At 53.3% G+C, this 15,946-nt stretch overlaps 1 protein-coding gene across 7 annotated transcripts in view; it reads right to left on the minus strand.

Annotated features, from left to right (window-relative positions):
* EHMT1 (euchromatic histone lysine methyltransferase 1) overlaps window positions 1-15,946 on the minus strand; it is a gene marked incomplete at both ends in the record, with an annotated part of 142,504 nt that overhangs the window by 25,469 nt on the left and 101,089 nt on the right. For 6 of the 7 annotated variants that reach the window (XM_079705663.1, XM_079705662.1, XM_079705661.1 and 3 more), the window contains 6 exons: window positions 2,689-2,811; window positions 7,960-8,066; window positions 9,411-9,493; window positions 10,609-10,782; window positions 12,359-12,585; window positions 13,370-13,513. In XM_079705663.1, coding sequence (XP_079561789.1) covers window positions 2,689-2,811; window positions 7,960-8,066; window positions 9,411-9,493; window positions 10,609-10,782; window positions 12,359-12,585; window positions 13,370-13,513 — 858 coding nt within the window. The remainder of the gene's footprint in view (window positions 1-2,688; window positions 2,812-7,959; window positions 8,067-9,410; window positions 9,494-10,608; window positions 10,783-12,358; window positions 12,586-13,369; window positions 13,514-15,946) is intronic. The other variant, XM_079705666.1, reaches the window with a different exon arrangement.

The raw sequence follows: 15,946 nt of genomic DNA on the forward strand, positions 1-15,946 counted from the left end.
TTTGATCTAGCAATTCCACACACACACCCAGAAATCTGTCTTAAAGAAATCAAACGTGCAAAGATTTAGCTATGAAATGTCTGTTGAAGCACTGTGTACAATAAAAACTGAAAATAACATAAATATTAAACAATCAGCAAATCTAAAAAAATGATACAAATTATATCATGAAATACAACACAGCCACTTGAAATAATGTTATAGAATATTTAATGACGTAGAAAAAAGAGTGAGAAGTTAATTTGATGGGAACAAGGAGTTAATAAATTAGTATGAACAGAACGATCATTTTTTTGTTGGAAAAAATGTGTATTAATTTGAAGGGCTGTAGGATTTAGCATTTTTATTGTTATTGCGTGTGTGTGTATATGACATAAAACTTGCCCTTTTAACCATTTTAGAGTGATTCAGTGGCAACATGAATTGCTTTCACAGAGCTGTACCATCACCACACTCTATTCTCAAAGCCTGTCCACCAGCCCAGGCAGAAGCTCGGTCACCACTCAGCAACAGTAACCCCCTCTCACCCCGGGTAACCTCCAATCTACTTTCAGTCTCTAAATCTGCCTGTCCCAGGTTCCGCACATAAGTGGAATCATACAATATTCGTCCTTCTGTGTCTGGCTTCTTTCACTCAGCATAACGTTCTCAAGTTCACCCGTGTTGCAGCCTTTGTCAGAGCTTCCTTCCTTTTTGAAGTAAGGCTGAATAACACTCCATCGTATGGATGGACCACATCCGGCTTATCCATCGCCCGTCAATGGACACTGGGTTGCTTCCACCTTTTAGTTACTGTAAACAATGCTGTGAACAAGGTGTGTACATACCTGTCCGTGTCCTTGCTTCCTGTTGCTTTGGGTACATACCCTGGATTGGAATTGCTGGATCATATAGTAATTCTATGTTTAACTGTTTGAGGAGCCACCAAACTGCTTTCCACAGTTAACTGCATCATGTTACATTTCCACCAGCAACATATAAGAATTCCAATTTCTCCACATCTTTGCTAGCACTTATTTTCTGATTCTTAGATAACAGTTGTCCTAAGGGTCTCACCATGGTTTTGATTGCGTTTCCCTAATGACTAATGATGTTGAACATCTTTTCACGTGCTAACTGGCCATTCACATATCTTCTCTGGAGAAATGTCTACTCACAGTCTGCCCATTTCTGAGCTGGGCTGGAGTTTGTCATTGAGTGGTAGGACTTGTCAATATATTCTGGATAGTAAAGCCCTATCAGAGCATAATTTATGAATATCTTCTCCTTCTGTGGGTTGCCTCTTCACTCTCTTGAATAGTGTCCTTTGATGGACAAAAGTTTATTAATTTTGATGAAGTTTAAGTTACCTAGTTTTTCCTTTTATTGTCTGTGCTTTTGGTGTCATTACCCAAGAAATCATTGCCAAATCCAATGTCATATAGATTTTCCTGTTTTCTTCCAAGAGTTTTACGATTTTAGCTCTTAAGTTTAGGTCTTTGATCCCCTTTGAGATTATTTCTGAATACACTGTAACCTCAGCCTTCTGCATGTGGAACAGTTTTCCCAGCACTTGTGAAAAGACACCCTCTCCTGCCATTGGATGCTCTGGGCCCCCTTAACAGTAATCACTTGATTGTATCTGCAAGGGTTTATTTCTGGGCACTCTATTCACTGTTCTATGCGTCTGTCTCTAGGCCGGTACCACATGGTTTTGATTACTGTAGCTCTGTCATAAGTTTAAGTCAGGAAGTGTGAGGCCTCCAGCTTTGTTCTTTTGCAAGATTGTTTTGGTTGTTCAGGGTCCCTTAAGGTTCCCTATGAATTTTAGGATGGGTTTTTCTATAAGCTGTAAAAAAAAAAAAAAGGCATTGGGATTCTGATAGGGATTGCACTGAATCTGGAGATCGTTCTCGGTAGCAATGACATTTTAACAATACACTCGGCACTCAGTATCCACGGATGCAGAACCCACGGATATGGAGGGCTGACTGTACTATTAAGGGACTCAAGCATCGGCGGGTTGTTATCTGCAGGGCTCCTGCAATCAACCCCCCGCAGATACTGAGGGATGAATGTACTGTCTTCTTCCAATCCATGAACACCATATAATTTCCATTTATCTGTGTCTTCTTTAATTTCTTTCAGCATTTTTTACTGCACAAATCTTTCGCTTCCTTGGTTAAGTTTATTCCTAAGTATTTTATTCTTCTCAGTGCTATTGTAAATGGAATTGTTTTCTTAATTTCCTTTTCGGATAGTTCATCACAAGTGTATAGAAATACAACTGACATTTCTGTACTGATTTGGTATCTTACAACTTTCCTGAATGTATTTATTAGTACTAACAATTTTCTGTGTGGACTCTACGATTTTTTACATATAAGACCATGTCATCTGTGAACAGAGATCATTTTTCTTCCCCCTTTCCAATCTGGATGCCTTCTATTTCTCTTTCTTGCCAGAAGAGAGAAGGTGTGCCTATCCAAAGAAGGAAGCTGAACACCTCTGCACACAAACTCCTTATCAGATGCCTGACTACCGTCAGGCATAGTGCATCCCGTGCTCACTAGTATTCTCCACAAATAAACCGGTAACCCAGTGAGGTGAACTACCTACTTCTACCAATTTCTGAAGACGTTCCAGCAGGAACCGGCCCTGCTCCTCTGCACGAGGAGCTTCTACATGTGCTTCTGAGCAGTTGAGTACCTTCGGATCCACGAGGGCCCCGGCCTTGATGAGGTACTTCACCGCGTCTAAGTGGTTGTTTTCTGCCGCCTCCATCAGCGGGGTCCTCTGGTCCTCTGAGCAGGTGTCGATGTTGGCGCCCGCCTGGTGAAAAGAGGGACAGCTCAGGTGTGAGAGCTGCCACCGTAGCCACACCCAGTGAGGAAACGTTTCCCAGGCTCAGCACTTGGAAACAGAGGGGTCTCAGGGGCTACATTAAGTCTTTCTATCGACTAAGCCTGAATCTTCCAAAGCAGAACTCAGAGACACGATTATTCTATAACTATCAAACCTTTAGTTCAAGAAGAGCATTTCATTTCTAAGCTAATTGGGTAAAAATGCTTACAGTAACGTTAGTGACAGCACCTTTAGAAATAAGAAAGAAGGTGAGACCCCAGAGCAGGCAAAGAAAGGGTGCTGAGAGGGACTCAGCAAGGCAGGGCCAGGAGGCAGGCGGTGGCCCAGCCTGCAGTGACCGTGGGGCCCTAGCTCAGGGGCCTCAGAGACCTCTGTCTCGGGCTGTTCTAAACACTTGCCAAAATAAACTGAACAAAAACTCATTGCCAGGATGTATTTTCCAATGGAGTATGTACTTGAAAACCAATGAGCCAGGAGGTATACTTGGGTAAATCGTCTGTTTGAAACTGAAACGCCCAACCTTAAAGTGGGTTTTCCACTAACAGCAAAGCAAGTGTTTGGCAGTTGAACATTTTAAAAGAGCTAATACTTATAAGGCTGAAAATAGTATTGTTTTTACTACTAGCAAGTAAAAAACAAAAGTAACCCAGTTTAGTAAGAAATTTAAAAATAGACCTAGAATGGTACACATGGAAAGCCAGGGGAACCGAGGTGGTCAGGGACGGAGAAGGAGACTCGGCTGTTCCCACGGAGCAGAGCTAATGTCGGAGAGCAGGGACGTCCAGGTAGGAGACGAGTCGGGGACACAGGCCAGATGGCCCAACCTGAGGGCGAGGGAGAGCCTGGACTCCACAGCAGCTAACTTTAACAACGAAAACTTGGAAAACCACACAAGATAAAGGTGCGGGGTGGGGGTCTGCGTAGTGCGAACGAGGCCAGCGTGGGGTCGGCCACGCTCTGCCAGGCTGCACAGGCCAGGATGTGCCCTCTGCCGGTGAAAGGCCAGGCGCCGCCTGTAACTGGGTGCACACACTTAGCAAGACCCCCCCCACCCCCAAACCACCCTGAACACCCAGGGGTGCGAGAGCCCGGGCCACAAGCCTGCCCGGGGGACGGTCTGGAAGGGAGGGGCCCACAGGCCAGGCAGCCCCCGACAGGGCCCACGTCTGAGAGGCCCAGACGGGCAGATGACCAAGAGCAGAGCCATGGGCCGCACGGTGCAGAGGGTCGAGGTCGGGGGGCCAGGCCCCCCCACCCGACACCCAGGTAGAGTGTGAGGACGGCTGCTCGGTGTGCTTGTCTGAAATCTGCACCGGCCAGTGACGGCCCCAACCACCAGCACGGAGGCCCCGCACAGGGCCATGTGGGCAACCCAGGACCACACCAGGGAAGTCAGCCCAAAGGCTAGTGATCATCACCAGGAAGAGGCAGGGGTGGCCAGGAGACAACGTGGAGAGATCTGAGACATGGAAGGAGGCGGGAGGAGGGCCTCCACCCAGAGGGACCAGAGGGCCCGGGAGGTGCGGGGCGAGCGCAGCCCACGGCACGTCCTGGGCTCCCAGGGGGCAGGGCAGCGGTTGTCCCTCTGTTCCTCCGCTCTGGGCCCGTGACTGCTAGAAAACGCACCTTCTCCTATTAGAAGATGCCTCCTGGGCTCACGGCCTGCAGAGCAGGTAAAAGCAAAGCTGGCGAGATGGACCCCAGATGCAAGCAAACACTAACACGGAGGGACAGGACGGCGACAGAGCCGGGGAGCAGATGGAGGCCCAGGTAGGAGAAGTCAAAGCAGTGACCACAAGTGGGGACACACCCAGGCCCAGGCCCGGAGAGCCGCGCGGCAGGTCATTCTGACCACGGGCATGCCCGGTGCTGGCCAAAGGTTGGGGCTGGCCAAGGGTACCGGAGGGTGTCAGTGGCAGCGACCAGCACAGCTGCCCCTGACCTCGTGCTCCCACACACCGGACGTGCACCCGAGCGCCCCAGAATGCGTCCTGCTGGGGTTTCGTTTAATGTTGTTATTTAAATTAAGTGTCCACCTGTGGCAGGGCCACTGTGCCGCAGTTGCCTGGATGGAGCTGTTTCCAGCGAGACCTCGGCATGAAAATTAAACAGGCTGGGAAATACCCGAACCGCTCCTCACAGGTGCTCCTCCACTGACCCCAAGCGTAAACGAGGGTGCCTGCTGCCTGGGGCCAGGGCCAGAGCCCAGCCGGAGGAGGGCACGTGAGGTGGGCACCCACCAAAGCTGCGCCTCCAAGAAACAACACCCTCGGATTCGGGGCAAAGCAGAGGAAATCCGTCCAACATCGGATGGGTTCTAGGGGAGAAGAGGACACAAGAGCACAGCCCCCAAGTCAGGAAGTCTGCAGCCTGGGTCACCAAGTTAACCACCAGGCTGACAATCCAATCTGAAGTGGTGTCACACGGTCGCGCCTCCAGGCTCCGGGCAGACGGGACAGAGTCATAAAGATCGCTGATGTATAAAGCGTCGGTTTTTTTCCAAAATACATAACATTTTTTTTTTTTTTTTTTTTTTTTTTGCATTACGTGGGCTTCTCACTGCTGTGGCCTCTCCCGTTGCGGAGCACAGGCTCTGGACGCGCAGGCCCAGCAGCCATGGCTCACGGGCCTAGCCGCTCCGCGGCATGTGGGATCTTCCCAGACCGGGGCACGAACCCGTGTCCCCTGCATCGGCAGGCGGACTCTCAACCACTGCGCCACCAGGGAAGCCCCCAAAATACATAACATTTTATTCTGCAATAGCTTACAACTCACAAGAAGCTGCAAAACAGAACACAGAGCTCCTGTGTTCTTTGCCCCAGACAGTCATCCACTATCACGGCCAGTGGGGAGAAGCAGGAAATGGGGCAGCGGATCAGTGAATGACTCTTAGGCTTTTGCTCTTTGAATGAAAGAGGCAGACAAAGAATTCACACTGTGAGGTTTAGAAGTGGACAGAGCTGAGCCATGGGGTTGAGGATCTCTGTGGGGCTGTGAGCGCACAGAAACACACACACCTGATCGTCACAACACAGGCTAGGAGAGCTGCCACAGGGGAGGGACACACGGTGCTTCTGGGGGGCAAGCAGATCAGGCCAGGTCCTTTAGAACCATTCATTAACCAAGACGTTTACGTTTCAATAATTTTTCTGTATGTATCTCACACACGTTTTTGTGTTAAAAAAAAAAAAAAGTTGGGGGGTGGGGGGAATAGATTCTTTCAAAGGAGTGTGAAGCTACCTTTTCCAAAGGAAGAATAAAGTCAGAAGACCGTCAATTGTTCCCCCTCCTCCTCCTCCTCCTCCTTCCTCTCCCTCCTCCCCCTCCTCCTCCTCCCTGTCTCAAGACTGGGCAAGTAACGGCCACTTGTTAGAACCACAGAGTGACCTCTGGAGGCAAGAAAGCAAAGACTATAACTTCCAAGCAAATAAAGAGAAAGGAAATGAGACAAAACAAAAGTCAACCCAAAAGAAGGCAGCAAAGGAGAGGGAAAAAAAAAAAAGAAATATTTGTTTTAAGAGGCTGAGAATCAAACTACAATATAAGAAATTAGAAATAAATTTTAAATGTCAAAAGTTACAGTAAGCGTAAGTATATTGAAGATTCCTATTAAAATACCAAGGCTGTCAGAGCTTTTTAGAAGCTGGCTATATGCTATTTAAAGAGATCTGTCCAGGGCTTCCCTGGTGGCGCAGCGGTTGGGAGTCCGCCTGCCGAGGCAGGGGACGCGGGTTCGTGCCCCGGTCTGGGAGGATCCCACATGCCGTGGAGCGGCTGGGCCCGTGAGCCATGGCCGCTGAACCTGCGTGTCCGGAGCCTGTGCTCTGCAACGGGAGAGGCCACAACAGTGAGAGCCCCGCGTACCACAAAATAATAATAATAATAAATAAATAAAGATCTGTCCAAACAGAGCCTCTGGCGTGAGCCAAAGTCGGGAGGGGTCTGACAAATGGGCCTCGGGTGTTGGAAATCTAAACCAACAGGTAACCCCACTGTAAAACACCAGTGCAAAAGCAGGCTCCACACTTCATACAATCCCATCTTAGTCTGTGCACACAGCACAGGTGAGAAGAGGATGAAGCAGACACTCCAGGCCGACAGTGACACAGAGCAGCTGTGACTAGACAAGAGACCTGGGGGAGGGGGGTGTCCACCCAGGGTCCCAACAGAGATGCCCAGAGGACGGCCCTCTCCAGACACAGAGCCACCCTGAAACCCACCCGACACGAAAACCTCCAGCTGACGGGCCCCAGCCAAGAGCCCACAACCGGCATTTCAGTCCCTTCCTTTACAAACAGGATCCACCAGGCATTTGAGGGAAACCTGAAATAAGAAAGACCAGAACGAACAGACCAGTATAAAGCTTCCAAACACTGTGGGAAGACCAAGAGGCTACAGAAAAACGTGGCAGCACAGGCGAGACCCCGAGAGGAGCCGAGGGTGATGCCGAGAGCGCCGCCCAGAAAAGCGGGACAGAGTGCGAGTCCAGAAGCTGCAGCAGGTAAACACAGGTGCTTGCAGAGGGACCTGGAGCCCAGACAGAAAATCTCCCAGACCTGAACCTGGGTTGTGGGGAAACCCCAGACCCGCGGGTGAAAGGAAATTTCCTGAAGGGTCCAGAGATAAACACCTGGCTTAAACGTGGCCTCCGAGAAACAGAGGCCCCAACACAGGCCAGGGGAGGGATGTCCCAGAGCAGCGGCACCGAGAGTGGGCGATGTGCTTCCCAGATGACACAGGGCCAGTCTGTCTGCTCGGGGTGGATTGGGGGGGCGGGGTGTCCAGGACACATTTACACGACCACAGAACGCAAGCTCTCAGTGCAGGGCGGGGGGCAGGAGGAGGCATGTGCGCATGCCTGAGCTAACCCCTCCCACGCCAAGAAGTCGGTGACACTAAAAACCCAAACAAACTAAAACAAGTCAAACAACGAATTGGCAGTGCGTCATCACCAGAGGCGGCGTAACTGGCAGGAGAGGCAGCGGAGGGGCTGAGGGCACTGGTCAGAGCCAGGGCGGGTGGGCCTGGGAGCCTCTGGCACTACTGGGCTGCCCGGCTCTCCAGACCCAGGCCAGGCTGTCTTGCTTTGGTGGCCCCAAGAAGACCGCGTCTGACCTGAATCAGCATGTGACAGATGTCCACATGGCCGGCCTCCGCCGCAGCATGCAGGGGTGAGCGCTTGTTCTGGTGCTCCATCTTGAAGTTGGGGTCGATCCCGTCAACTGCAAACAAACAGGGGGTGCCAGTTACTGCAGGTGCAGCCCCCAGAGCCCGGGATGGCGCAAGGGCTGGCAAGGCTCCAGGCAGAACCGACAGGCAGGCCTGTGGTCAGAGACCCCCAGCACCTGCGCTCCTCCTAGACACCCTCATCTAACTCTGGGCTCCCCCATCTCTCCCGTCCCCAGGCCCGGGCCTGAGCGTGAGGGTGGAGGGGCCCCAGGATGGATGCTCCACAGGGAGCAGGACCCCCAGGACAGGCCCAAAGGGAAGGCGGTTGCTGAGCACAGCTCCCAGCCTGGAATGGAGACGGGCTACAAGGCCAACGACGGAGCGGCGAGGCGAACTCAGCATCGCACAAGGTCCACGAGGAAAATGATTAAACTCGCCATTTCAGTCAACATAAAATAAAACCTTTGTTTTTTTTAGAGCAAACCGTTAAGCTTCTTTCTTGACTTACCGTCAAGTAAAAGGATTCTTTATCAGCCTTTTCAAGCCAGAGAAATCATGCCTATGCTGTGAGCTCAGAATCAAAGCGCTGTCCCTTGCTCAGCAGGAGACGGAGCTGGGAAGGACCCGACCAGTACGTTTTCAGGTGTTAAAAACCCACAAAGGGGCTTCCCTGGTGGCCCAGTGGTTGAGAGTCTGCCTGCCGATGCAGGGGACATGGGTTCGTGCCCCGGTCCGGGAAGATCCCACATGCTGAGGAGCGGCTGGGCCCGTGAGCCATGGCCGCTGAGCCTGCGTGTCCGGAGCCTGTGCTCCGCAACGGGAGAGGCCATAGCAGTGAGAGGCCCGCGAACCGCAAAAAAAAAAAAAAAAACCAAAAAAAAAACAACCACAAAGGCAGGTACACACTGAAAACACAAGTGCCAGGTGGGCTGCACCCTGCACACAAGGGCGCCAACTCCATCCACACGTCACAACAGCCCAGCTGGCTAACTCTGCTTTCATGGAGTCGACATATCTTCTTAATCTAATAATCACATACTTAATTCCTGTTTAAAAACGGGGAATTCCTGGGACTTCCTTGGTGTTCCAGTGGTTAAGACTCTGCACTCCCAGTGCAGGGGGCCCAGGTTCGATGCCTGGTCAGGGAACTAAATCCCGCATGCCACAACTAAGAGCCCGCATGCAACAAAGATCCCATGTGCCACAAGTAAGACCCGTACCAAAAAAAAAAAAAAAACGAGGAATTCCTAGAGAATACTTCCACTGCCGTGACTGAGCATGAACACTGTGAACAGGCTGAACACCAGGGGCGGCCTGTGTGCACCAACCAGAGAAACCGGACAGAGCAGGACACGGTGGACAGTCACCGAGAGGCGCTGACAGATGCGGCCACCTACCCAGCATGAGCAGCACCTTCTGTAGCTCCCCTTGCCGGGCCGAGAAGTACAGCTGCTTCGGGTGGAAGCGGAGCTTCTTGGGTCTGCGGAGAGAGCACGAGACAGCAGTGAGCACAGTCTACACACACACACGCATGCACCACACACACACACACGCGCGCGCGCGCGCGGCACCTGCAGGCTGGGAAGGCCTGGGTTGGGCCCACCTGCCCAGCCTCAAGGTCAAGGACGCCATACCCACCAGGCATCTCACAGTAAAAATAACCAAAATTAGTGACCATCTCCTTCACCCACAGCACGGGAATGGTTCCTGAGGTTCTGCATTCTGTGCAGGGCACAGAGCGAGCTGCTTCTCTATAGCATGAGGTCAAGGGACCCCCCAAGGTGGTGGAGGCAGCGTGTCACACTCAGCTACACCCACCCTCTTCACAGTACAGAGTCTGGACCCGGTGAGTAGGGCAGGGGACCGGACAGTCACCATGAGACCAGGGCCAGAGACCAGGCTGGAGGCGGACAAAGAAAGAGCCGTGGGGACTCAGGAACGTGTCCCAAACACTACAACTTCCTGAGAAGCAAGACAGGAAGGTGAAGCTCTGAGGGAGGGAGCCGCGCGGCCTGTCCGGAGCCCTGACCGTGGAACCCCATGACCAGTAGACACCTGTGGGGTCATGGGTCAGGGCACCAGGCCCTCCTACAGAGCCACAGGTGGGCTGCAGTAATGGGAGCCGCAGGGACAACCGAGGGGCCACCTGCTCCAAACTCCCCTTTCACAGACGAGGAGCCACAGAGTGGCACTGGCTCTAACATCCTGAGGTCAGAGCCACGGTCAACGTGTCAAGGGAAACGTGTGCCAGAGCCTCCCAGGACTGTCCTCGCTATGCCTTCAGAGGATCACTCTGCTCTTAGTGTAACGGACAACAACCTGCCATCGTTTCCCAAAATAATGGAAAAGAAGGTGCATGGTCCTGATGACCAATGTTAGCAGGAGACCTAAGGAAGGCCTCCGCAACCTCCTGGGAATGCCATGGCCCTGGGGGCACAGACAGCTGGGACCTGTGGCCCTGGCCAGCACCGGACGCTGCAGGGGGACAAGGACGCGTGCGGAAGTGCCGGCAGCTGACTCATGCAGGACGACACGGAGGGGAGGAGTCTGCAGGAAGGGAGCGCCAGGCCAGGGCACGGCTGGGCCAGGCCTTACTTCTCCGAGTCCAGGGCGATGAGCGCGCTCTCCAGGGTTTCCTTTCCGGGTCCCTGGGAGAGGCCGGGCGCTGGCTTCCCCAGCCCGGCTGGCCCCATGGGGTCAAAGGCCTCGGGCACCTGGGGGGCTGTACTCTGCGGCTTGTCATCCTCTGAGAGCGGGGGTCCAGCAGTGCTTTGGGGAGGAAGAAATAAGTGGAATTCTGAGTTTTAGAGACGTGGAACTCTCCCTTCTTGTGGAAACCAATGAAAACACAAAACATGATTCACTCGGACCCTCCAACTGCGCTGCTCTTCTGAGAGTGAAAATGGCCTCAGGCTCACTGACCATCTGTCTGCTCAGCCCCTGGAGGGAAGAGCCCAGACTCGGAATCAAATCCGAGAGAAAAAGGGCATTCAGAAGTGAGGGCGGCTTTCCCAGGACTTTTGGCCAAATGTTCAAATATGCTTTAGTGAATGAACTTCAGGTTGAATCTAAAGTCCACTGCCCTCCCAACGCAAGGGCCACCTTGGAATCTTGACTCAAAAATCATTAAATTTAGGGCTTCCCTGGTGGCGCAGTGGTTCAGAGTCTGCCTGCTGATGCAGGGGACACGGGTTCGTGCCCCGGTCCGGGAAGATCCCACATGCCACGGAGCGGCTGGGCCCATGAGCCATGGCCACTGAGCCTGCGCGTCCGGAGCCTGTGCTCCGCAACGGGAGAGGCCACAACAGTGAGAGGTCCGCATACCGCAAAAAAAAAAAAGTCATTTAATTTATAGATTAATACGATTAATACAGAATAATATGAAGGAGTCGACACCATTCCAATATTCAGTTTTGAATGTCTACAATTCGAGTCTCTTAAATGACCTTCAGTGAAGTTTTATAGTTTCCTTTTTTATCAGTGTGGTATCGCTTGCTTCTTCCTAGGTAGGTTACGGGTTTTGCTGCCGTTTTGAAAGGCTCTCTCTCCATCACCCTGGCTTCTAGCTGGACACACTGGTGGGGACGAGGCTTCTGACACCTTTTCTTACCTGATCCTCTGGCTGACTGACTCCATTTAGCTTTATGAGTTCTTCAGCTATTTCTACTGAATACTTTTGAGAAGAAAATTATATGTTTCCAATATCAATCCTTCTCTTTTAAAAACTGTTTTTCCTGTGTTCAGCTAGGGCATCCAAAACATGAAGCAGTAAGAGCAGACTACAGCAGCTGACGCTCATGTCTCATATCATACACCACACACAGGTACAGATGTGTAGGGACAGGTACAGATGTGTAGGGACAGGCACGCACAGGTACAGATGTTACAACAGCTGACACTAATGTTTCATATCATACACTACACATAGGTACAGATGGGTAGGGACAGGTACACAGAGGTACAGATGTGTAGGGACAGGCACGCACAGGTACACGTGGGTAGGGACAAGTACGCACAGGGACCGATGTTTCAGGTGTATACTAACAGCTACCCATGGGAGTACTATGCTTCGACCGAAGATACTGTGATACCTCATCAATTAGGATGGTGTGATACTGGTTCAGAAACAGGCAAAGAAATGTACAAAACTACACTGAGTGCAGAAGAGACGTGTGCACAGTGGCAGTGAGCAAACGGAAGTCAGCGTGCCTCATAGCCTCACGTGTCAGAGATCCCAGCGAGCGTGGGCCAGCTGGGAGACAGACGCTGGCAAGTCGGACGACGTCAGCAACAATTAAAGACGGGCATCGTCAGGTGAACCCTGAGGGCTCGGGGGACGCCGTACCTGCCTGTGGTGGTGTCGGCCCTGCCCTCCACTGTGGAGCTCTTCTCCTGCCCGGGGGCCAGCGTCACGGTGGAGGTCGTGTCTGCTTTTGCGATAGTCACCTCTTTGGCCTTGGAGGTCTCCTCCCCACAGTGGGGACAGTAACTGGCATTATTGACGCGAGAGGCACAGGCTTTGTGGAAACGGTGAGAGATGCTGCTCTCGGGCTGACATTCCATAAAGTTACCCTAAAAACAGGAAGGCGAGAAATCTTCTTTTAATTGGGGCTAATATGCAGAAGAGCAAGCAAAGCCCAGAACTGAGCTCTGTGTGGGGGCAGGAAGCCAGAGCCCGGGGGACTCCCAGCCCCTCTCCGGGTGAGAAGAAATCATGCCCTGTGTCCACGGGGCCCCTCCCAAGGCATGTCCACACACGTGCTATTTGAAGGAGAGAAAATCCCCATCCCCACGCCCCGAGGAGGCCGAGGCCTCACTCTCCAGCTGCTCTGACCAGGGGACGGGCTGCGTATAAGTCCAAAGACGGACCCACGGAAGACACACTCGGGAAGAGACTCCCAGAAGCAAAAGCCCAAGGAGGGAGGTCCCGCCAACAGCCCTTGGCAGAGAGCGCCCGACAACACGCCCTTCAGGCAACCCGACCTCAGGCCAGGGCTCTGGGGTGAGGAACAGCCAGAGCAGCACTCTCCCCGGGAACCTCTTTTCAGCAGAAGCAGAAAAGGATGATGAGGATGGGGAGGGCACACAGGCGTGATGTCCGGAGAAGCCCCTGGGGGAGAGGCTCTGGGCCCAGGAGCACAAAGGGCCACACAGAGACCAAGTAAGGGCCGTGTGAGCCACGTGAGCATCTGCGGATGAAGTCACTGATGGAGAAGATCCCGGAGGCACTGGCGAGCAGGACGCAGTGGAGGGCCAGACGGCCCTGCCTAGGTAGACACGTGAGCGGCAGGAAGGGAGCCGGGGGCCCAGGTGCCCCCAGAGGCCAACTGCAGGAGAGAGGGAGCCGGGCACTCACGGCGGTGCAGAAGTAGCCGCAGCCAGGACAGCACTGGTGCTTCACCATCCGGCCCCGGTGGTCTTCACACAGCACCAGGAGCGGCGCCTTGCTGGACGGGCGCATCAGCTCATGCTTGACCACGCTGTTCGTGCACCTGCCCAGCTGCAATCAGACGAGACCGGGTCAGCCGCTGCCATGCCACAGGGCGGGGGGCGGGGCGGGGGCGCGGTGTCAGGAAATCAAAGCAGGAAGGCGGCCGGCTCCTCCGCGACGTGATGAGGGGCTGTGCCGCCAGTTCACGGACCAGGGGGTCACGGCGGCCGCATGAGGAGAACAGCCTGGGCTGGGGGCTGGGGCATCGAAGGGAACAGGACACATGCCAGGCGGCACGGCCAGCAGTGGAGAGCGCAGAGAATCCGCAGGACCCACCAGCACTCGGGCGGCCCGCCCGTGCCCGCTGTCACCCTGGCGCCTTCCAACAAGGACCCTCGCCTCCTGGCAGCTGGTGTGGGCGACGCGCCCCCAGCCCCGGCTTCCTCCTCGCCTGTTCCTCAAGGGAGCCCATTCTCAGAGACTCCATGGAGCCCAGAGATGGGGGGGGATGGGGCCAATGCCCCCAGGAAAGGGGCCCAGGCGGCTCTGAGGCTGGAACAGGAGGCCACAAGGAGGGGAACAAAAACAAGCTCTCAGAACCAGAAATAGGAGGGAGAAGTGAAATTTCCATGGAAGCGCTGGGAGACGGAGGGAATTTTCTAAAGTAAAGCAAAAAGTCAAAAATGTGGAAAGTGGAGAAGAGTTGAGAAGGCTGGAGGCTCCACAGAGAGGACCCAGAGGGGGGGCCGGGGCTCCCGAGACGCGGACGGCCCAAAGCAGACGGGGATGTGACCAGGACCTGAGAGGAAACTGCGCCCGTGAAGCCGCAGCGACAGGAGAGGATCGGCCCAGACCTTCCCCCCAGGAACCTCCCTCAAGGAGCTGCTGAGGCAACACGCCCCCTGCTGAGAGGGACCGATGTGTCCGAAAACCCTACAAAGTGAGCAAGTCCATCAGTTTGGGGTGGAATCGGTAACAGGCACAAAGAAAACAATGAGAAACGAGGTAATTACTAAGTCTGAGAAAAAGGAAAGGTTGCTCAGGAGAGGAAACCCCTGGCTCAGCTGTGGGCGCTTCCACGAAAACAGCAAAGAGGCTCCCGCCTCGATCGACGGAGGGAGGGACAGACAGATGCAGACCGCGGTGCGGGGGGTGGGCGGGGGCACCCTTCCCACAGTAAGAGCCCTCAGACAACACCTCAAAGGAGAGGTCAGGAAAGGAGGGTAGAAAGCAGGTGTTTGAGAACATGGAGAAAATCCCAGGAGGAAAAGTAAAAGGAGCCCAACGGGCTTCCCTGGTGGCGCAGTGGTTGAGAGTCCGCCTGCCGATGCAGGGGACACGGGTTCGTGCCCCGGTCCGGGAAGATCCCACGTGCCATGGAGCGGCTGGGCCCGTGAGCCATGGCCGCTGAGCCTGCGCATCCGGAGCCTGTGCTCCGCAACGGGAGAGGCCACAACAGTGAAAGGCCCGCGTATCGGAAAAGGAATAAAAAAAGAGCCAAGGGTTGCTTGTGGGGAGGGACCCTGAGACCCACCCGCAGCCCACGTCGTGGACATTCAGGATCTCCAGCAGCGGGTGGGGGGCAACAAACAGCCACCAGGACGCCCACCACCACCACCAGGACCCGCGAGGCCGTCAGGAGACACAGGTGGAGGCCTCTGACTGGCTCAAGTACACTCAGCAAGGAGGAAGGTCAACAGAAACCGTCGGACCCCAAAATGGGAAGGGAATGCAAGTGTGGAGCCCCCATCAGCCGTGAGATGACATCCCATGAGCCCACGTCGAGTGACTGGATTTGGAAAGAGAAAAAATAAAGAGCCGCCGGGCAGGAACTGATTTTCTAGGAAAACAGAGACACCAGGTACAAGTCCAAGAAGCTCAGAGAAACCTAAAGAGGACAAACACCAAGAGAGAGCAGCACAACCCCACACCTCAGCCTCAGAGGTCAGCGCAGAGGACCACAGCGACAAGGGCCGTGGCCTCTCTTCGGGACTTTTGGACGGCAACACCGACCGATGTCTCTAAGTGCCCAGAATTCTGTACCCATCAAAGTGTCTCTCAAAATTGGAAGCAAAACAGGACTTTTTCAAACAAACAAAAGAGAATTCATTATGAGCAGACTTGTGCTACGGGGGGAAGGGTCCTCGAGCACAGGGACTGTGGTATCAGAGAGAAATCAGATCGGAACAGAGAAAGAACACTCTGGGTGCAGTTTAAATAAAGGGAAACAAGAGACGATTACGGTTACTCAGTCTAAAAGATGAGTATGTACAAAAATAATAGCATATATGAAACTGAAACATATGACAAAAGGTGGGAGACAGGATTTGGGCCCACGCATGTAAGAGTCTTACATTACATGTTAAGTGGTATGATATCAATTCAAGCAAGACCGTGATAAACTAAGGATGTATGTTACAAACTCCAGAGCAACTGCTGAAAACGTGAGGAAAATACGTAAAAAAAAGCCAACAGTGGAATAAATTGGAATCATAAAAAATT

This window comes from Hyperoodon ampullatus, assembly GCF_949752795.1.
Source record: "Hyperoodon ampullatus genome assembly, chromosome: 6".
NCBI classification, from domain to species: Eukaryota; Metazoa; Chordata; class Mammalia; order Artiodactyla; family Ziphiidae; genus Hyperoodon; species Hyperoodon ampullatus.